At 65.3% G+C, this 20,625-nt stretch overlaps 3 protein-coding genes across 6 annotated transcripts in view; 2 read left to right on the plus strand and 1 right to left on the minus strand.

The window, feature by feature from the left end:
* Positions 1-1,823: 1,823 nt before the first annotated feature.
* LOC129326495 (ankyrin repeat domain-containing protein 50-like) lies at positions 1,824-8,383 on the plus strand. Its single transcript, XM_054974678.1, has 4 exons — positions 1,824-1,846; positions 2,767-3,266; positions 3,504-3,745; positions 4,083-8,383. The coding sequence occupies exons 2-4, from the start codon at positions 2,875-2,877 to the stop codon at positions 7,079-7,081; spliced, it is 3,633 nt and encodes a 1,210-aa protein (XP_054830653.1). The 5' UTR covers positions 1,824-1,846; positions 2,767-2,874; the 3' UTR covers positions 7,082-8,383.
* A 6,856-nt stretch (positions 8,384-15,239) lies between these two features.
* C3H11orf42 (chromosome 3 C11orf42 homolog) lies at positions 15,240-17,455 on the plus strand. The gene is made up of 3 exons (XM_054974590.1): positions 15,240-15,308; positions 16,025-16,730; positions 17,325-17,455. Exons 1-3 carry the CDS (start codon positions 15,240-15,242, stop codon positions 17,453-17,455), a joined length of 906 nt encoding a protein of 301 aa, XP_054830565.1.
* Positions 17,456-18,443: 988 nt separating this feature from the next.
* Positions 18,444-20,625, minus strand: part of FHIP1B (FHF complex subunit HOOK interacting protein 1B) — a 30,460-nt gene continuing 28,278 nt past the window's right edge. For all 4 annotated transcript variants that reach the window (XM_054973495.1, XM_054973494.1, XM_054973496.1 and 1 more), the window contains exons 10-12: positions 20,035-20,213; positions 19,773-19,935; positions 18,444-18,995 (exon numbers count right to left, since the gene is read on the minus strand). In XM_054973495.1, the coding sequence (XP_054829470.1) occupies positions 18,700-18,995; positions 19,773-19,935; positions 20,035-20,213 (638 nt within the window). In that variant the 3' untranslated portion in view covers positions 18,444-18,699. The remainder of the gene's footprint in view (positions 18,996-19,772; positions 19,936-20,034; positions 20,214-20,625) is intronic.

A 20,625-nucleotide genomic window follows, 5' to 3' on the forward strand; every position in this document is an offset into this window, starting at 1 on the left:
AGTAGTCATATCACTATTATTATCACTAGCCATGTGATCTGGGTGGGGCTGCCAGGGACTTCTTTCCATGGCCCCCCCAAAGCCAGAGGCAGGCTGGGGCACCTCCTGCAGCCAGTGCCGCAGCCATCCAGAAGGGCCACTGACTTTGGCTGCTTCATGCTGGCACTGGAGTGGGTGGGAGTGGCCGGACCGAAGCCTGTATGGGAGACACCAAAGCCCCTCAGGCAGGGACCGCGGAGGTTCATCTTAGCCTTCCCGGATGGAACCTGCTGATTGCCATCAATCTCCTTACTCTAATTCCAAAGCCACCTAAGCAAGTACACCCTGTGGCAGTGAGTTCCACAGGGTAATTGTGCATTGTGCAAAGCGCATAGTTTGGCCTCTCCTGAACCTGCTCTCATTATGCGATAGGGAGAAGCCACCCCGCTCCGCCCTCATGAGCGCTAAACAAAAAAGCCCCGCCCCCTCCCCCTGCAGGAAAGCTGCCCCCCCAATCGCCGGTCAATTCCACTCTTTGAGCGGGGAGGGGGCCCCGGGGGAGCCGGAGGCCCCTGGCGCTTCCCGCGGGCTCGGACCGTGGCCCGCCTTGTGCCCGCAGGCCTGAAGAACGCGCACTTCGGGGCCGGCAGCCCTCCGCTCTCCAGGGAGCGCTCGGTTTGGCTCGCCCTGGGAGCAAAAAACGTGCCTCGGGGGAGGTTTCTGCAAGGGGCACAGGCAGAAGTCCAACTGGGAGAGACCTTTGGAAGGGCGTTTTAGATGCAGGGTGGACCCCCCGCCCCGGCTTGGAAAGCCGCCCAGAGCTGCCCTCCGGAGGCGACTCCCGTGCAGGAGACGCGGGTCCCGGGCGCAGGCCCTGCTGGAGACGCCCCAAGCAGGCCCCCGGGCCGCACTCTCGCAAGCCGCCTGTCCGCTGCTGCGCCGGCCCTTCGTGGCTGCGCTCGGGGCGGGGCCGCGCATCGCTCGCGGCCTTCGGCGCTTCTTTGGAAAGGTCTCCCTGGGAGCCTTTCCGGCGGCAGCAAGCAAAGGACGAGGCTGTTGCAGCAACGGCGGAGAGGCGGCCCGGCTGGAGCCCCGCGGCACCTCCAGGCCCAGGCAGCGTCGCCAGGGCAGCAGCGGACCTCCCGCCAAGCCCGCGCCCGGGCCCTTCGGTGGGTCTTGGAGGAGGTGCTGCTGGAGCCCAGCCCGGCTCGTCTAGGCAGATCAGACCTCTCTCGCCCGCCCGCCCGCCCGCCCGCCCCTCTGGGCCGGGTGGGGTCGGGATCGGGGTCAGACGAGGGCCGGGAGAGGCAGGTTCGAATCCCCGCTCGGCCGCGGAAGTCGCCCCGGGCTGCTTCGCAGAACCGACGCCGCAGCGCTCACTGGGGCCTCCGCTGCCCCGCCTCCACCGGCCCAGGCGACCCGGCAGAGTCAGAATCGGGAGCGGGTCTCCCAGGTCCGAGTCCGGCTCTCCAGCTGCTCCCGCGCACAGGCCGGCGGGGAAGGAGGCGAGAGCGAGGCCGCGGCTGGGTCCCCTTCGAAGCAGCGGCGCACAGCAGCCTTCAAGCTAAGGGGCGCTGTAGCCCCGCGCCCGGCGACGGAACTCACTGCCACTGGACGCCAAGGTGGGCAGCGACAGGCTGGCGGCGCGGGTTGGGCCGGGCCTCTCCGCGCAAGGGGGGGGGGTTCCGACGGGGCTCCGGCTGGGCCGCCACGAGGCTCGGGCTCGGCCTCCCGCCCCAACGAGGCGCCCGGCAGCCTCCAGCCCCCGCCCGGCGCGGCCGCACGTGCTCCAGGCGCCCGCCCGCCGCCGCCGCTTCCTGTCTTCGGCCGGAGCCAGCGGAAGCGCCGCGCCGGCTGGGAGGAGCAGGTAGGGCGCGCTGGGCTGGAGGCAGGGGCCGCGCGCACACGCGCCCCCCCGCCCCCAGGTCCCGCGGTGGGGGGGCGCCTGGGCTCCGAGCCCCCTCCCCGCCCCTTCCTGGCCTGGATCCCGCCCGCCGGTGAGCCGCTCGCCGCTGCAGCCCTCCCGGGCCAAGCGGGGCTGTTGGTCCGCCGACCCCTCCCCCGGATTGTTGGGAAGCCGGAGAGGAGGGACTACGGCTCTTGGGCTGGCGCCCCCCTGGAAGAGTGCCTGCTCCGCGGGCGCTGGGGCTGCCTCGGGAAGCATGGGCGCCTGCAAGCCGGCCACGCGCCGCAGCGCCCCGATCCTTCGCGCCCCCCCCCGTTCCTTTTTGTTGCGGCAGGGCGGGGCCAGCCTCCTCCCCCCCCCCCCACTTGCGAAAGAGGCGGGCTGCGGGGTGCCCACGGGGCGGGCGAGGATGCCTGCGGCAGGGTGGGGCGGCTGCCTCGGCCTGCCCGGGCTTGAGGAGCGGCCCGGCCCGGCCCCCCCGCCTGCCTGCCTGCCTGGCGCGCGGCGCTGCTCCCCTGCCGTCGCCCCCTGCCTGGGCCTGAGCCCGACCCCGGGCCGGGACTCGGGAGGGCGCCGCCTTCCCCGCCGGGAGGGACCGGGGGTGGGGTGGGGGGCGAGCAGCCGCCGCAGGACGGGGGGGGGGTCCCTGGGCGGCTCGGGGCTGGCCCCGCCGGCGCAGGGCGTGGGGCTATGAATCAGCATCCGCTGCCTCCGTGCACGTTGCCGGCTGGGCTGGGGAAGAGCCCTGGCGGGAGGGCGCCGCGAAGGTCGCCTGGAGAGCGGCCGGGGAATGGAGGCGGCGGCGGCGGCGGCAGGGCCCCCCTCGGGGGAGGCTGGGGGGGGCCTTGGGGACTGACCTGCCCTCCTCTCTCGCCCCCCAGGACTCCCCCCGCCTCTGCAAACTGCGTGCCCGCCTGGGGGCCAAGCCGGCCGCTGTAGGGACCGGCCCCGAAGCCGCCTCTGGGACTCCGCCATGCCCCTGGCCCGGCATGGAGCCTGCTGGGAGCCTGTTGCAGGGCAAAGCCTTCTACTGCCGGGAGTGGGCGCTGGGCCGGCTGGCGCTCAGCTTGGAGGGGGGCGGAGGGGTGCTGGTGACAGGGGGGCCTGGCAGTGGCAAGACGGCCCTGTGCACCGAAGCCCTGTGGCCCACCTCGGAGGCGGGGCGCCGGGTGGGTCTGGGCGAGTATGCCCTCGCTTGGCACTTCTGCCAGCCCCACGACGCCACCACTTGCTCCCCGCGGGGCTTCCTGCGCAGGTTGGTGGGGCAGGTGGAACGCTGCCCGCTCTTGCCTGGGTATCGGGAGCACCCGAGCCACGTGGAGGCCTGGCGCGCCCTGGAGGCAGCCGAGGGCAAGAAAGACCCGGATGAAGCTTTCCGGAGGTAAGAGTCCAGAGTGTCACGGCCGGCCTGCCTGCCTGGCCCTTCCCAGGGCCCGGCTCTGTGTTCTGCTGGGTCCTGCTTGCTGCAGTGGCCCCGCCTGCTGCAGGGGGAGGGGGGAGAAGAGGGGCAGGCGTCACAGAGTCCTTGCCCCCCTCAACTACCCCACATCCCAGGGGGCTTCTTGCCGGGGGGGGGGCGCTGCTCACTTGGTCCGCCTGGTCTCTCCCCCTCCCCCAGAGCAGTGCTGCTTCCTCTGCTGGACCTCCCACCCCCTCCCAAGCCGCTGCTGCTGGTGGTGGATGCCCTCGATGCGGGCCAGCCTGGCCGGGAAGCAGAGCGCGCCGCCGCCGCCCCCCCTCCGGGGCCCAGCCACACCATCGCCCAGCTCCTGGGGAGCCACCTCCAGCTGCTGCCCCACTGGTTGCTACTGGTGTGCACCGCCCGCTCCCAGAGCAAGGGGGTGCTGCGCCTCTTCCCAGGTAAGAAGCTGCCCTTGGGGAGGGGCTGAATTGGAGGGGAGGGGCCGTGGCCCCTCGTGGTCTCCCCCTGGTCATCTCTGGGGGGCTTCCCCACAGGGCCTTGTGCACGGACAGGGTTTGCAGGGGGAGAGGGGGCTCCTGGCCATTGCGCTCCCCAGAGAAAAGGAGGGCGCCTTCTGTCCTTGGGAGGGGGGAGGCGGCTTGGAGGCTGCCGCCACGGCCGCCTTGCACGTTTGAGGGGGCCACGGAGGCAGAAGCTGCCGTGCTTGCGTGGCTTCCCCTCTTCGCCTGGAGAGAGGGGCTCGGGGCCCGTTCTCACCCTGGATTTTCCTCCCAGGCTTCCGGAGGCTCTGCTTGGATGACCTGCGGCGGGACTCTGTGGTCTGCGACGTGCAGCAGTACATTCTGGCCCGGCTGGACCAGGAGGCGGCCCTGCGGCGGCACCTGACGCGCGACACAGCCGAGGCCCTGAGCCAGCTGCACATCAAGAGCAACGGGTGCCTGCTGTACCTGGAGCGCGTCTTGGACGGGGTGGCTGGCGAGCTGGTCACACTGCGGGAGGTGCGCCACATTCCAGGGACCCTCTACGGCCTGTACCTTTGGCTCTGCCAGCGCCTCTTCCCTGGGCCCGAGTTTGCCGGCATCCGCCCCTTGCTGGAGGCCCTCCTGGCCGCCCCCCGTCCTCTCTGGCCTGAGGAACTGCACGCTGCCGTCTGGACCCGCCAGCCTGTGCCCTGGGAGGAGTTTGAGAAGCGGCTCGCAGCCTTGGCTGCGCTGGTGCAGAAGGGCCACGGCGGCACCTGCATCCTCTTCCACGCCAGCTTCGCCGAGTGGCTGTGTGACGTCAAGCACTGCACGCAGAAGTACCTTTGCCGGCCAGCCAGCGGGCACGCCTTGCTAGCCATGAGCGTCTCCTGCCGGGCACCGGAGCTGAGCCCGGAGCAGGTGCATGAGCTGGCCCGACACCTGCTCTGGGCCGACCTGGGCATGGAGCCCTGGCAGCTGGCCCTGTGGCTGGTGTGGTGCGGGGCGCCTGTCGAGCGCTGCCTGGAGGTGGACGAGATGCTGCTGCCTTTGGAGCCGCGGGTGCTGGAGCTGTTGGTGCTGGCCGGGGCCCGCCTGGGGGACCAGGGGCCGGGGCCCTCGCTGCAGCACGCCCTGGAGCGCGAGGACTCCGTGCGGCTCCTGCTGGAAAACGGAGCCAGCGTCAACCAGCGCGATGCCAACGGGCGGACTTTGCTGGCAAGCGCTGCCCACAGTGGCAACTACGAAGTGGCAGGGCTGCTCCTGACACGCGGGGCGCAGGCAGAGATCCCGGATCGGCACGGGCAGACACCCATGACTCTGGCTGCACGCCAAGGACACACCAAAGTCTGCCTTTGTCTGCTGGCTCACGGGGCCAGCGTCGACCGCCCTGACCGGGAAGGCTGGACGGCACTGCGGGCTGCCGCTTGGGGGGGCCACAGCGAGGCAGTTGGTGTCCTTTTGCGGGCAGGGGCAAATGTGGACTGCCGCGATGCAGAGGGGAGAACGGCGCTTCGGGCAGCCGCCTGGGGGGGCCATGACGACATTGTGGCGACACTCTTGCAACGCGGGGCTGACGTCAACCGAGCTGATGTGGAGGGGCGCACGGCACTCATGGCAGCTGCCTATATGGGACACCGTGAGATTGTGGCTCTGCTGCTGGCTCATGGCGCTCACGTGGACCATGCCGACATGGATGGGCGCACAGCACTTTCTGTGGCAGCCCTCTGTGTCCCAGCAAGCCGTGGCCATGCCAAGGTGGTAGAGCTGCTCTTGGAACATGGAGCCTCTCCTGGATACGCGGACCGGGACGGCATGACCCCGTTGCTTGTGGCTGCCTATGAAGGCCACGCAGACGTGGTTGAATTGCTGCTCGATGCTGGGGCCGAGGTGGATGAGGCCGATTCGGCTGGCTGCACCCCACTCTTGGCTGCTGCCTCTATGGGCCACAGGGCGGTTGTAGACTGCTTGCTGCTGTGGGGAGCCGCTGTTGATGTCCTGGACAGCGAAGGGCGGACAGTTCTGGGTGTGGCAGCCGGGCAGGGCGGTGAAGCTGTGGTCAGGTCTCTGCTGAAGCGAGGCCTCGATGAGAATCACCGCGACAGGCTGGGCTGGACCCCCCTGCATTTGGCTGCTTGGCAGGGCCACGCTAGGACCTGTGCTGTGCTCCTGGAGGCGGGGGCTCGTGTGACGGAGCCCACCCGCGATGGGCAGGTCCCGTTGATGCTGGCTGCCGGGGAGGGCCACACGGAGGTGGTGCGGCTTCTGCTTGAGCGCGGCTCCCCCATCGATCACACCGGCTACGACGGGCTGTCTGCTCTGACCTTGGCCATGCTGGCTGGGCACTGTGCCACAGCCGAACTGCTGCTGCGCAAGGGGGCAGACGTGAACCTGTTTGACGCTGAGGGGCGCCCCATGCTCTACCTTCTGGTGCTGGAGGGGCTCCTGGACATGGCGGGATTGCTGCTGGAGAACGGAGCCAGCCTCGAGGGACGTGATGCCCAGGGCCGAACCGCACTGCACGTGGCTTGCTGGCAGGGCCAGGAAGAAGCTGCGCGGCTCCTCTTGAGCTACGGGGCTGACGTGGATGCTCTGGATGGTGAGTGCCGCTCAGTCCTGCATTTGGCTGCCTGGCAGGGGCACGCCAGGCTTGCTGACCTCTTGCTGGAGAACGGGGCACAGCCCGATCACGCCTGCAAACAAGGGGCCACCGCTCTGGGCATCGCAGCCCAGGAGGGCCAGGCCGAGGTGGTGAGAGTGCTGCTTGAGCATGGGGCAAACCCCAGAGTCCTCGACAGGGCTGGGCGCACCCCAATGCGCATGGCAGCTAAGCAGGGCCACCATGCTGTGCTGCAGTTGCTGGAACGTTACGGGGCCGTGCCTGTGTCCACCTCCCCGCAGCCGGGCTCCTCCGGCAGTTCTGCAAGCAGCCCCGCCCCTCCTGGCAAGCAGAGCCGCTCTCCGCCTGCCTCCGTGGACTCCGTGGAGGAGCACTGCAAGTCCCGGGCGTCCCACTGCTCCTCGGCAGCCACCACAACCACTTTTCACTCGCTCGCCACGGCCCAGACAGTGCCTATCGACAGCCTCAGCTTCGCACAGCAAATCCAACAGCATTCGCTGCCCCGACGGCGCCTGGCTGCCCTCTCGGCAGTCCACCGCTCTGCGGCTCAGGACCAGCTCAGCGGAGGGTCTGGCTGCCCTCTCATCTCCATGGACTCTCTGGACCCCCACCTGCACCTGAAGGCAGCCATCAAATTACAGTTTGAGGGCCCCACGTGCGGCTATGAGTATAAGCAAGAGACGCCCCTTTGACCGGCAGTTTGGGGTCTTGTTCCAGGTGCAGGCGCTGGAGGTGCAGCACAGGCCTCGCCCCCCCCCCAGCAGGTCTGTTTCTAGAAAGGGACTTGAAGGCCTCGACCTTTGGCCGGGGGGGGGGGGAGGGGTGCCCATAGCCACAAGCCTCGAGACGGGCATTTCCTTCCCACGATTCCCTCGGCCTGCCTTTGGACATCGCAGGAAGTGCCTCTCATTGCCTAGGGTGGCACTTCCAGGATAGACATTCCAAGCACACACGGGGTTGGTGAGCGAGGGGCGGGGGGCTCTTGGCTCGGGGGTCTTGTTGCATGCTATGTGGCTGTTTCCCTCGTGTCTATGAACAGTGAAGGCTGGGAGGCAGAGTGGGTAGCGGGGAAGGTGGGCCTGCTCCTTTGAACCCGGTCTGGGCTCCCGAAGCCTCCACTGGCCCCCTGCCTTGTGGCCAGAGGTGCCTTAGATTGTGAAGAGAAAGGGAGGCTCCCCACCCAGGAGGTGCGGCCTCTTAAATCCCGGATCCTGGAGCTGTGGGGCAACGCAGAGCGGAAAGGGGGGATCGGGGTGTGTGGCAGGCAGGCCTGTGTGCGCCGCGTGTCCTCCGCTGGAAGGCAAGGCGTTGCTGTCCCCACGCACCCAAGTCCCCTTCCTTGGGGCTGGTCCCTCTGCTGCCAGGTGCCGCTTGCAGAGGCTCACGAGCACAGCCAGGCGCCGTGGGTCGTGCCTCCAGCAGGGTGGGCTTTCTCTCTCGGCCCCTTGTGCAAGAGCAGGCCCAACTCCCAGCCCTTCTGGCCCCACCAGTGTGACTCTGTTGGAGGAAGCAGGCCTGGCCCTCTGCAGCTGGCTTAGAAGCCAGAGCTGGACAAGGTATCGCCGGAAGAAGGCTTGACCGACCCCGAGGCTGCCTGTTGTGCAACTGGCTCTTCCTGCCCCAGCAGCAAGAGAGGCGGCCCTGAAGTCTGCTCCTCCGGCTTGGCCAGCCTCGCCTTGGGAATCTGTCTGCTGATGGCCTGGAGCGGGCAGGAACCCACATGCTTGGGGGCCACTGGTGTCTCCCCCCCCCCCCCCCCCGCTCCTGATCTGGTGCTCTGGCCGTGCTGCCTGCCTTTATGTCTTAAATCACTTATTTAATTAGTCGCCACAAGTGACTTTGGAAGCCCTCGATACCAAAAGCAGCCCCTGCCCTGCCCTTCCCCACCGAGGCCCCACGGGTGGGAGGGGCTGGCGCTCTCCTCCTTGCACAGCCCCCGTGGCTTGCATCGATGTGCAAATTACTGTCGCCAATAAAGGTCCAGTGCTGGCACATGCGGGCACTTTACATTCTTGCTCTGATCTCTCTTGTGGGAGGGAGGGAGGCTGGCTGGGGACACAGCAGTTCAGGTGCTGGCAGCATTTGGGGGGGTTTGCTGACGGTGGACCGGCTCACCTGTCCTGTATGCCCTTGTCCCCTGTTCCTTCTGTCTGGAATCTAAGCCATGGGGTCTTCGCCATGCAGTCAGGCCCACAGGGGCCGCTTGTCACCTCCGCTTGTTCCTGTGTGTAGCCCCGTCTGGGACTTCCCAGCGCTGTTAACAGGGGAGGAAAGGACCAGATTGATGGTGGGGGGAGGAAATAAATGCCAAGCTGGAGGGCTGAGAGGGGCGCTGAAGCAGCAGCAGCAGCCCAGGAATCAGCAGAGTCTAACCGAGTCCTGGGCACGGATTCCCCACAGAAGCTCCCGGGTTCAAAGCCTGCATCTCCATGTAAAAGGACCAAGTGAGAAGTGAGATGGAAGCCCTCCACCAGAGACCTTGGAGGGCTGCTGCCGGACAGATGGAGCCGAGAGTCCTCTGGGCTGACTCAGCCTGAAGGCGCTTCCATGTGGCTGGGTGAGGAAAACCTCCACCGCGGCAAGAAAAGACTGCCCCCCCCCCCAACTGTGTTGGTTTCTCTCCCACTTTTCCAATGCTCTTAACCAGGCCTCAACACTGAAGGCTTTGCAGATGGGAGTGTGAGGGCAATAGAAAAACGTCCCTGCTGATCAGACCAGTGGCCCACAGTGGTTTCCCCTAATGTGGTGTGGCCGCCTTCCAGCAGCTTGGTGCCTTCGTATATGGAGGCTTCCTTCAGCCACATGGCTAGTAGCCACTGAGGGACCAATCCTCCAGGAACCTGTCTAATCCCCCCTGAAGCCAGCTATGCTCATGGCCTCTGCTACCTCTGCTGAGAGCGAGTGTTACCATTTAACCACCTATTGCCCTGACCTTGATAGCCCAGGCTAGCCTGATCTTGTTAAAGCTCAGAAGCTAAGCAGGGTCAGCTTTGGTTAGTAACTGGATGGGAGACCTGTGGAGTCACTACATAAGAGGCAGGCGATGACAAACCGCCTGTGTTAACCTCTTGCCTTCAAAATCCCAGAAGGGTTCACTGTTAAGTTAACTACAAGTTGACAGCACTTTCCACCGCCAATCACTTGCTGCACAAAGAAACATTCCTTCTAGGCCAGGCCGCCAGATACCAGCAATGGGAATTCATGAGCCCCACAGCTCCTTCAGAAACGCTTGTTCTCCAGTTTAATTACTCACTGAGTAAAGAAGTGCTTCTTTTTGTTTGTCCTGAACCTCAATCCCAGCCATTTTATTGGGTTCCCACCCCCCAGTTCTAGTATTGGGAGAGGGAGAAAAAAACCTTTAGAAAAGCCCAAGTTGTCTCTTTTCTAAAGCGAAAAGTCCCAGACACATCAGCCTTTCCTCACGCAAAAGTGTTCCAAACCCTAATTGTCTTAGTTGCGGTTTTCTGGGCTGCTTCGAGCTCTGCACTGTCCTTTTTTTAGATACAGCAAGCAGACCTGTCAAGAGTTTTTTCAAAGGAAGCTGCACCGTAGATTTCTATCGGGGCATGACAGTATTGGCCATTTCATTCCCCACCCCTTTCCTCACAATTTCTAGCGTGGCGGTTGCCTTTTTCACTGCAGCCGCACCCTGGTTTGACACGTCCATCGAGCTTTCCACACAGCCCCAAGCGCGCTAATCTCACTTCTAGCAGTTCGGACCTCATTGGCTTCTGTTTAAAATTAGGATTTTTTGTTCCGATGTTGCTTTGCCTTACTCTTACCCACACTGAACTTCATCTTCACCATGACTAGGGGAATCCTCGCTGTTTGTCTTGGTTTCCATTGCCCAGAATAATCTGGTATCCCCTGCAGATGTGGCCACTGCTGCTCACCCCCCACTCCAGGTCATTGATGAAGAAACTAACACCCAATTCTCTCCGCTTTGAGAGCTATCCCTACTCCCTTCCGGCCATTTAGCCAACGTTGTGTCCATAAGAGCACCTGACCCCGTGATCGCTAAGCTGCCCTTGCCCTCTGAACCTTGTCCGAGCCTTTTAGAAGTCCAAGCAGACTGTGTCCCCCGGATCGGCCCTTTCCACGTGCTTATTCACTTTCTCAGAGATCTGCGAAAGGTTAGTGAGGCTTGCTTCTCTTTGCAGAAGCCCCCCTGCCGTCTCCCGCTAGCATAGCCTCGGCAGATCTGGCACGGCTCTGGCTTCCCCTGAATTGTGGATTATCAGCCACTTCTAGTTCGTTTCTGTTGATTTTCTCCAACCCCCTCCTCTTAGAGATGGTATTTAAAGCCACGTTTAAGGCTGCCAGAAATGCATGCCCGCCTGCCCCCCGCTAGGACTTCCGAAGGCAGGGCCTCTAGCTGCCATCTTGATCTACAAAGCACAGAGGCGGCTGTTCTCATAGAATCATAGGGTTGGAAGGGTCCTCTAGGGTCATCTAGTCCAACCCTCTGCACAATGCAGGAAATTCACACCTTCCCCCACCCCATACAACCCCCCCCCCCGACCCCTGCTCCATGCCCAGAAGGCGGCAATCTCGTGCTTGTCTTGGGCACATAGGGAGGGGGGGAGTAAGCTAACCTGGAGGGGCACCTCCCTGCTTGGCAACTGTGTTCCTTCATGCCACTAGGAGTTCAGGGCGACCCCTGCAACGGCGCTCTTCCCTTTGTGGTCTCTGGCCCAGGCTTGCCAGGTGAAGGTTATTTATTTGTAGCCCACCTTTCTGGCTGAGTCAAGGCGGATTATAAAATATAAAAGACAATTCAGTCAAACAGCGTAAGATATTCAATGAGCAGGAGGAGGAGGATCACAGCATAAAGGCATAGTGCAAAAACCAAGGCAAAGCCCTGTCTGAGGCAAGGCGGCGTTCCGCCATGCGGGGGGTGGGGGGTGGGCTGCAACAGTCCAAGGCAATGCGGCGGAAGCAAGGCAACAAACGGCACCATCGGCCTTGTAATCACCTATAAGCCTCTTCCCTGTGAACGGAGCCTGCCGGAGCACCTCCATTCTGACTGCTTCAGGCAGGCCTTTCCACAAGGTGGGAGCCACAACAGATTGCCCACGGACAAGCCTTCGCTGCCCTTGCCCCTTGGCAGAGTGGCACCCTCAGAAGGCTTTTCTCGGTTGAGAGAAGCAGCTGTGGAGGAGTAGAGCAGAAGAAGCGGTCCAGCCGGTCTGTGGGTTCAGGGCCAGAGAAACCTTTGCAGGTGCTGAGCTGAGCAGAGCCTTCAATGGAGCCTGGCACCTGAGCAGTAACCAAGAGCGTTGGAGCAGAGCGGCTGTCACAGGCACACCTGGCTTAGCTCCTGATAGTAATCGAGCTGCGGCGTTCTGGACCAACTGGAGTTTCCATACTGACTTCAAGGGCAGACTCCTGCAGAGTCCATTACAGCCGTCCAGGCTCTGGAAGCAAGTTGCCTCAGCCTGGTGCCAACAGCTACACCCCAGGAGTCCGAGACACCCTCCCTTCAAGCCCCTTGCTCGGCCACAAAGCTCGGGGCGGGGGGTAGGGACAGGACCTGCCAGCGTCCAGATCACACGGCAAGGTGCTTGGTACCAGAGAGAGAGAGCTCTAGAAATGGCTGTGGCAGCTGCTTTACCCCACAAGGGGCACTCAGCCGCCTGCAGAATTGCACGTCATCCCACAGAACATCCCACACGTTGGGCCAGAGCGGCAAAGCGCCAGGATGCTCGCACGTGGATTTGGGGCGCTGCCGTGTCCCCCGGGCCCCCTTCCAGCCAGGCACTCAACAGTACCGGAAGGTCTTCAGGCAGTGGTGCATGCTGTCGGCCACCACAAAGTGGCGCTTTCCCAGCAAGGCAACCCCCCGGGGGCTACTTAACCCCTCAGTGACCACAGCCCAACCCCGGCCCCCCGTGGCTGGGTAGCAGAACACCATGTGGGTGTGGCGCCCCCAGTCAGCAACCAGCACTCTGCCAGACTCATCCAGGGAAACGCCCCAGGGGTTGGTGAGGATGGGGGGGCTGCTCCAGCCCCCCAGCACGCGCAGGACCTGCCAGTCGGCCCCAAGTACCTTCACGCAGCAGCCCCCATCCAGCCCCCGTTCGGACAGGGCCACCTCCCCGTGGCTGTTGGTGGCTACTAGGTAGGGCTTGTGGAAGCCGAGGATGGTGTTGCACCGGACTAGCCGGCATCCCTGGCCAGAGCCGGCCACCAGGACATGCAAGGCCCCCAGGCGCATATCCGCCACCAAGAACTCCCCTTGGGGGCTTGTGGCCAGCCCCCGGGGGCTCACAAACCCCTCACTCATGGCATGCAGGAGAACACCCCTGGCACTGTACAGCTCCACACAGCGCCAGGTGGTGTTGGTCAGTGCCAGGCGCCCGCTCTTGCCCACAGTGACATCAAAATAAGCCTTGCCCCGGAGAGGCAGCCGCCGCCAGGCAGTGCCCAGCTCCTGCAGCCGCCGGTTTCCAAAGTCCACCACGTAGAGAGGGCCAGCAGGAGTTGCGTGGAGCCCATGGGGAAGACGGAGCTGCCCGTGCCGGCTGCCCTGCTTACCCCACTGCCCCACCAGCTGGTTGCAAGGCGGGGGAGGGGCGGTCAGGGTCGGCGGCAGGGCTTGGGCATGCCAGGCAGTTGGCCACCGGGGGGCCAGGGAGCTCCGCTGGTGGGTGAGGGGAGGAGCAGGAGCTGTCTCCCCCAGTGAAATCCCTCCCCCCAGAAAGCAGCTGCTGGAAAAGGCTGACTGCTGCCCGGGAGACCCTCCCTCCACCTTCTGGGGCCCCAGTTCCATGCAGCTGCCTCCAAGTCGTGTCCCACCCCCATGTGGGGCTCCCCACCATCTCCCCAAGGATTCTGCAGATGCCCACCGAGGGAGAGGCCCCCTGGCTGAGGGTGCCCTGCTACCCTTAAGGACCTGCTCCCTCCTAGTCCCATCGCCCCCCTTCCCCCCACTGCTCCCAGAACTCTCTTCTTGTAGCGCTACAGGCCTGGCATGGAAGAGGGTGGCAGAGTCCTCAGGCAGGATGCCTTGGGCTCCAGCTGACCGAGGGGCAGAGACCGTCCCTGGATCCCTCGCCACCGCCTCCTGGGGCAGGCACCCACCTGGGCTCTTCCCAACCAAGGAAGGGGTGGAGATGTTCCCTCGGGCTGGCAGTGCCCTCTGTGTGCCTCCCTCTTCATCCAGCTCCCCCTCAGAGACTGGCACTGCCTCCTCCTCCTCCACAGAGGGCCCCTCCTCTTGCAGGGGCTCAGAGATGCCAACCTCATAGCCAACGCAAGCCCCACCTGCGTTGGCCTGAGCCTCTTTGCCACCTGCCCGGGCTGTACTCTCCTGGGCCACGACCCAGTCTTGGTGCCCAGCTTTGGCCCTGGCTGGACTCTTGGGAGGGAGGAAGCAGAGGGCTTGATTCTCCAGCCGGAGCTCTCCCAAGGTGGGCACTCCTGGCTGGGGCACAAAGTGGGCCCAGGTCAGGTTGAGGGCAAGGCAGGTGTTGCGGCTGAGCAGCACGGCTGCCTCCTGCGCCAACTCTGCCGGGGACACTGCCTCCGGGCCTGCCAGGAGGCGCACGTGGAGGCTGCTCAGCTGGTGCCACAGTGCCTGGATCTTGGCCATTCCTGCTTGCACGGCTTGCTCGTTGGCCTCTTGGATGGCAGTCAGCTCAGCCTGCAGCCGTGCCCGCTCTTCCCGGGCCCGGGCCCACAGCCGCTCCTCCTCTTGCAGCACAGCTGCCAGGGCCTCTTCCAAAGAGTGCTGGGCAGGCCTCAGGCTCTCCAGGTGGCGCTTCTGCAAGGATCTCAACCAGTCCCGGGCCTGGCTCAGTGCCAACCCCAGAGATCTGTGATCTGGCGGGTCTGGATCCATCTTCCGGAAGGGTGCGTGGCACAGCGATGGCTGCCTGGGAAGGGGGAAGAGACAGAGAGAAAAGGAGAGGCCTCCGTTCAGCCGGCTGGCTTGGGGCGCTTTGCCAGAAGAGGTTCCCGGCCCGGGCTGCAAAACCGCTCAATGAAAAGGCGGTTTGCAATCTCAGCGGGCGCTGATAGCAGCCGGCCGGCAGGCCTACCGGGGCCGTGGGGCGCAGGGGGCGCTCCTTCCCGGAACGCGCAGCAGGCAGAAGCGAGCAGGGGAGCGCGGCGCGGGCCCGGAGGCCGCGGGGGGCGGGCGCCGCTCAGCCCGGGGCTCCTGCCGCTGCTGCAGGCTCTGGCCCGCGGCCGGCCCGGCAGCTCCGCGGGAAGGGCGGCCGCAGCCTCCGAGGCCCCGGGGGGATGAGCCGGGCGGCCGGGCAGGCGACTCGAAGGGGCTCCCCCGCCCACCTGCCCCCTGGCCTTCGCGGGAGGCCGCCCGCCACGCACCTTCGCGGGAGCCGGTCCGGGGGCCGAGGCGGCGGCGGCGGCCGTCTTGTCGCGTCGCGCCTCGCTCTGCTGCCGCCTCCGGCGCGCCGTCCATGAATATCTCATGAGGCCGGCCGCGGCCGAGGGGCCCCGCAGGGAGGACTTGGCGGCTGGAGGGAGCCGCGGCCGGCCCGAAAGGCGCGCGGCGCCTGCCCTGCCCGGCCCTGCCCTGCCCGGGGCGCCCGCCCTCCTTGCCCGGCTAGACTGCGGGCGCGCCTGGAGGCTCCCTTCGTGCCTCGCCCGAGCCGCGCCAGCCGCCGCCGGTTCTTCCGGCCTTTCTCGTGCGGGGCTCCCCTGGACCCCCCACGCGGCCTCGGGCCTCCCCCCCCCGCCCCCCGTGGGCTCCCCCTCCTCCTCCTCGGGCCCTTTGTGAGCTCACAGCCCTCGGGGCGGGAGGCGCCTGTGGCGGCCCCCTCCCGGCCCGCGGCCCACGCCTGCCGCCCCGCCGGCTGGCTCTCGTCTTGCCCAGCCGTGCGCAGGATGGAGAGCGGGGCCGAGAGCCTGGGGCTCGGGGAGGCCGATGCCAGCTGGGAGCTGATCCGGGACAAGGTGAGCCTTCGGCGGCGGGCGGGCAGGCAGGCCTGGAGCCCGCGGCGCCCTCGGAGCCCGAGCAGCAGCCGAGGCGACGCCCTCTCTCCCTCCCTCCCTCGGGCGCCACCGGTCCACGGCACAGCCACACGGCCGCCCGCCCGCCCGCCCGAGCTCTCCGGGAGACGGAGCGGGAGCCAAGCCCCGAGGCAGCCGTGGCCCAGCCCAGCGTCGTGCCTGCAGGCGGCCCGGGAGAATCGCTGCAGCTGCGAGCAGCGCCCAGCAAGCCGCCCTGCAGCCGGGCGCCGCCCCAGCCGGCCCCTCGGGGGCCGCTGCGCTTAGCTGCGGGGCGGGGTGGACGCTCAAGGGGCCCTTTCGGCGTCGGTGCCAAGCGCTCCCGCCAGGGCTGCTGAGGCTTCGGCCCCTTTCCGACCGCAGATCCAGGGAGGCCCGGCCCGGTCTGAGCAGAGGCACAAGGCTCCCCCCCAAACCTTCGCCTATGGGATCGCAGGCCCCGCCCACCCGCCTGCTCCTCCCGGCCGCCTCCTTTCTCCCCAAGCCTCACTTGAAGCAATTTCCCAAGCATTCCGTGAGGTCACAGCAGTGCTGCCAATGGCGGAGGGCAGCATTTCCGGCAAGAGAAGAGCAGCCCCTACTTCTTCTTAGGCTTCCCCCCCACCCCCACTCCATACACTGTAGCTGGCCAACGTGTCTCTGTTCCTCCTCTCTTCTGGCAGGTCATTGAGGAACGCTTTGGGCCAACCGTGGTGCCCGTCCCTTTCCTGGAAGACGCTGCTTCCTACGACCTGCTGACCGTCCTGATCAAGAAACCCCCGCTGGGCCAGAGTCTGCTTCGCCGGCAGCGGTGCCTGGTGCCAGTCGGGCCCTTGGAGAACCTGCTGCACGGAGCCACCGCAGCCCGAGAGCTGACCCACTGCACCCGCGAGTACAATGCCCGGGTGCGGGGGGAGTCCCGCTACGAGGAGACACGGCTGGTGGGTGGGGCCCTACGCCACATCCGCCTCACCATGGCGGGCGTCCACAAGAAGGTGGCCTTCCTGGTCCTGCGGCCTGGCGTGGTGACCCTGCGGCCAGACCTGCCGTGGCTGCGCACCCAAAGTAGCCTTTACGTGATCTATGAAGTCTTCTACTGCAGCAGCCTCAGCTTGGCCACCCTGCAAGGGGCCGAGCATCGCAGCCTGCAGCTGGAGCAGCCCCTGCCCGTGGCCTTCTCCTGCCTCAAGTTTGCCCTCAGCAGCAAGGGGGTGCTGGGCTCCCAGAAGCCCATGGGACACAGCTTGCCTGCCAAAGCGGCGTGGGTGAGGATGGCGATGCTCGAGGCCCCTGCCCCCACCGTGCCTCTGCAGCTGCCCCTGCCCAAGGACGGTGCAGGCGGGCGGAAGCGCTGGAGACCCTTGGGCAGGCCCTCCCGCACCCTGGCAGGTGAGGCAGCTGGGGCTGGCAGCCCTGTATGTTTCTGGGGAAGGGGAGCAGGGCACGAGCAGCAAGCCCCCCCCCCCCGCCCAAATGGCTCTCCTTCACTGGCCTGGCAATCTCCCCCGCCAGGGCTGGGCATGGAGCCACAGCCACCTCCGGCCAGGCTGGAGCAGCGAACTGGCCCTGCTGCCCCATCTGGGCTCGGGTTTCTTTAAACTGATGAGTGGAGAGAGACTGCCAGGCCAAAGAAGGGTCAGGCTAACCCCTTCTCTCCCTGCTAAAACCCCCACCCCGCCCCCGTTCTTGCACCTATGGAAAAAAGTGCCTCTTCCCCAAAGTGGAAAATGGGACAGCAACTTGCGAAGGACGATTAGCAAAAAGGGAAAAGCCACTCCTGCCCCAGTGCAACCAGCCTCTTGTTCCTGGGTGGCATCTGCTTCCGTCTCTAGAAGGGATTTGAACTCAGAGCTCAGCTGGCTCAGCCCAACTGGAGCCTGCTGGCTTGCTCCAGAAAAAGAGGGGGGAAGCTGGCAGCAGAAATCACAATAGGTGGCCCCAGGGAGCCCTTTCTGACACCCCCCCTTCCATCTCTGTCCACAGGGAAGTGGCCATTCAAACGGCATCGGCCCAGGCTGGGGCCCTCGACCACGAGCCTAGGCGACCCGGACAGGCACTCCATGGCCCTGCCCCTCTTGGAGAGCACCACGGCCGAGAGCGACACGGAGGAGTGAGCCGTCTGTCCGCAGAGACAATAAAGGCTGCTGCAGATGATGCCAAGAGCGTGGGGAGTGGGGAGGGGAGGGGAAGCCCTGGGTGCACCCAAACTGTCGAGAGATGGGGCCGGGACGCCCCCCAGCTCCAAACATGGAAACACCGGGAGAGCCTGAGCCGAGCAGACACTCTGGCAGAGACCCTTTCCTCCAGCACCAAAAGTGGACTGGAAGTGTGCCGCCTCACTGGTAGAGCTGCGAGGGGCTCCCAGCTGAAAGGAGCCTGCAGCCGGGGGGCGGGGGAAGGGGGCTTGTGCACAAACAGCACAGGAGCAGCTGCTGAGCCCAGCGCCCACTCCTGCCCCACAGGAACCAGCGGCTTAAAGCAGACCCATTTTGCCAGAGTGGGGGGAGGCGGGGGAGCAGGGCCGCTGCCCATGAGAACTTCCTGTCCTCTTGGCCAAATTCCTCTCCTAGAACCAAACCTGGCAGGATTTGGCTACGTTGGGGTCACGTTTGCTTCCAGTCCTCTTGCCCCCAGGTGAGCAGCTGCTGCTGTCACCACCAGTGAAATCGGCCCATGCAGAAGCTACGGAGCTGTCTGCCCTTCCGATGGGACTGCAGAAGGGGGCTCTGCCCAGCAGAAAAGCAGGTCAAGGACTACGCAGGCAGGGGGCAGCTCCAGGGTTCTTCGCCTGTCTCTGCCCCACACGCTGCTGGCGGGTGGAGGCAGAGAAGCCAGGCTCTGCCAGGGAACAGACAGGCAGCTGCCTGGCCCATTCTCTCCAGGAGAGGGAGCCTTCGAGGATCTCTGTGGAACACGCAGGGCCCGCGAGCAACTTTGGGGAGGGACGCCAGTGAGGCCACCAGGCTCAGTTACGGGCCTACTTGGCCCACAGCAACCGGAGGAGGAGGAGGGGGAGGAAAGACGGTGGGCAAGCAGCCCCCCACCCCCCACCCCCAGCAGGCAGGAGTCAGCCGCCGCCACCACCACCGCCACCACACACAATACAGGAGAGAGCACTTCTTTATACATATTGCAACAAGTTCTCCAGAAAAACATTCATTCCCAATAAATTAAAAAGGTCCTTGTCCTGGGATGGAGTTTTAAAAGGGGGGGGCCACCGCCCACGCCCCAGAAGATGCCCCCCAGCTCCCAATTAGTGCAGGCCTGGCAGCACCAAGCCGAGGAGGAGGGAGAGGGTGGAGTCCAGTTAAAAGGCTGGCCGCTGAACACGGGAAGGAGTGGGCAGGGCCCAGCCCGGTCACTCCTCAGGGGGCTCCAGCAGGAAGGGCGAGGTCACGGCGTGGGCCTGGGCAATGGCTGCCAACTCCTTGAGGAACTCGCTGAAGATGACAGCACAGTAGACGGCGTTCTTCACGCGCAGCGCTTCGCTCTGCTTCTCAGCCGAGGTGCGGAAGAGAGAGGCTCCTGCCAGCGCATGCATCACCTGTCCCTCGCGCATGTGCTGGAGGGCCAGCTGGGCTGCCTGGCGCGCCCGTGTGGGGCTGTTGGTGTGGCGCATGATCAGCTCCCCAATGGATGGTTTCCGGCTCTTCACTGTGAAGAGAGAGAGAGAGTGGTTGCGCCAGACGGAGGGCCCCAATTTCAGGCATCTGCCCCCTGCCACAGTGGCCTCGTCTTCCCTGCCTGCAGGCCTCACCCCTTCCGGAAGCGCTGCACCAGCCACGCCTGGGGCGCCAGAACGCACCTGTGGACAACTCTGGGGCTGCAAGCTCGGAAGCGGACACCCGCCCCATCGCACCAAGAGGAGCCACGGCTGCAGAGCGCACTGGCTGCAGCCCCAGAACCCAAAGAACTCGTGGGGGGAAAGCAGGGGCTCTCGGCTGAGCCACAGAGCAGTGAGACGGCAGGTGAGGGCCCACGTATTAGGGGGAAGCTCACTAAGCGGCTCAAGCGTCCATAAGCAGAAGAGAGACACAAGATTGTTGCATGTGTATGTGTAACCAGCAAAAGCCCTGAAAGCAGGGATGGTGCAGAGCAAGCCAAGGCGGCACGGGAATTTTGCCAAACCACCAGCTGCCTCGGGGGTCTCAGGCCAGCCACTGCCCCTCATGTTCCCACCCTCTGCCGCCCCAAATGGCAACACAAGTAAGAACTCTGGCCCGCCTTGCAAAGGAAGACACCTGCGAGCCCTCCAAAAAGCACCGGGCAAATGCTAAGAACCACCCCGAGCAGAGCGCAGAGACGGATCCCTGTCAGAGGCTTGGTGCTGCCACCCATCTGAGTTGTGGGCTGGCAAGGGTGCCAGAGAGCAAACCATCAGAGCACCCAGCCCTGGAACAAGAGCGTTCACTCCCAGCATGCATTTCTCACCCAAGGTCTCCGATCGGCGCAGGGACGGAGCGGCATTCTGGGTGTCTGACCAGTCCAGCTTGCCCCGGGCAATCAGGTACTTCTTGGCTTTGAAGAGCAGGGAGGGAAAGTCCTCCCGATTGGCTGCAAAGCGCTCGATCTTGTTCTTCACAGAGCCCAAGACCTGCCGAGAGGGGAGCGGTCACAGCCCAGCACAGCCCCGAGGCCAGAGGTGGGGGGGGGGAGGCCTGGAGCCACTGGGGGAGACCCTCGACCGGCAAACCTGCAGGAGGGACTTGACGCTGGGCTGGAAGACCATGTTGGTGTTGAGCAGGAAGGAGCGCAGGAGGGGCTGCGGGTAACAGGCCAGCTGGGAGATGAGCCCCGTCAGCAGGAAGTTGACATAGAGGGAGTTCTGCAGCATGTTCTCCAGCTTGGCAAAGAGGACTGCCACAAAAGGCCCTGCGGAGAAGTCAGAAAGGCGTCAGCGGGTGGGAGGCCTGGGGGGCCCCAGCTGCAAGCTCCGCAGCTACCTCCCACTGGAGGGGGCCCTTGGCCTTGAATGCCAGCAGCTGCCGTCCCGGGGGCCCTTCTCTGTGGCAGAGAGCCATGGGCCCTCCTCAGAGCACTCGAGCTCGGCGAGTCCCTAGCTGGGAAGGGCCTCCCTGGGCAGGCTGCCCTAGGCCAGGCCAGGCCAGGCCAGGCCAGGCCAGGCCAGGCCAGGCCAGGCCAGGCCATTCCTCTAGCTCAACCGCGTCCCATTGGACTGGTGGCAGCGACCTCAGATTCGCCCGAGACCTTCTGCATGAACACAGAGCTGCTGCTTTCTGCCACGGCAGCCCATGGGCCAACCAGGCCGGTAGCAGCTCTCCAG

Source organism: Eublepharis macularius, chromosome 3 (assembly GCF_028583425.1).
Source record: "Eublepharis macularius isolate TG4126 chromosome 3, MPM_Emac_v1.0, whole genome shotgun sequence".
NCBI classification, from domain to species: domain Eukaryota; kingdom Metazoa; phylum Chordata; class Lepidosauria; order Squamata; family Eublepharidae; genus Eublepharis; species Eublepharis macularius.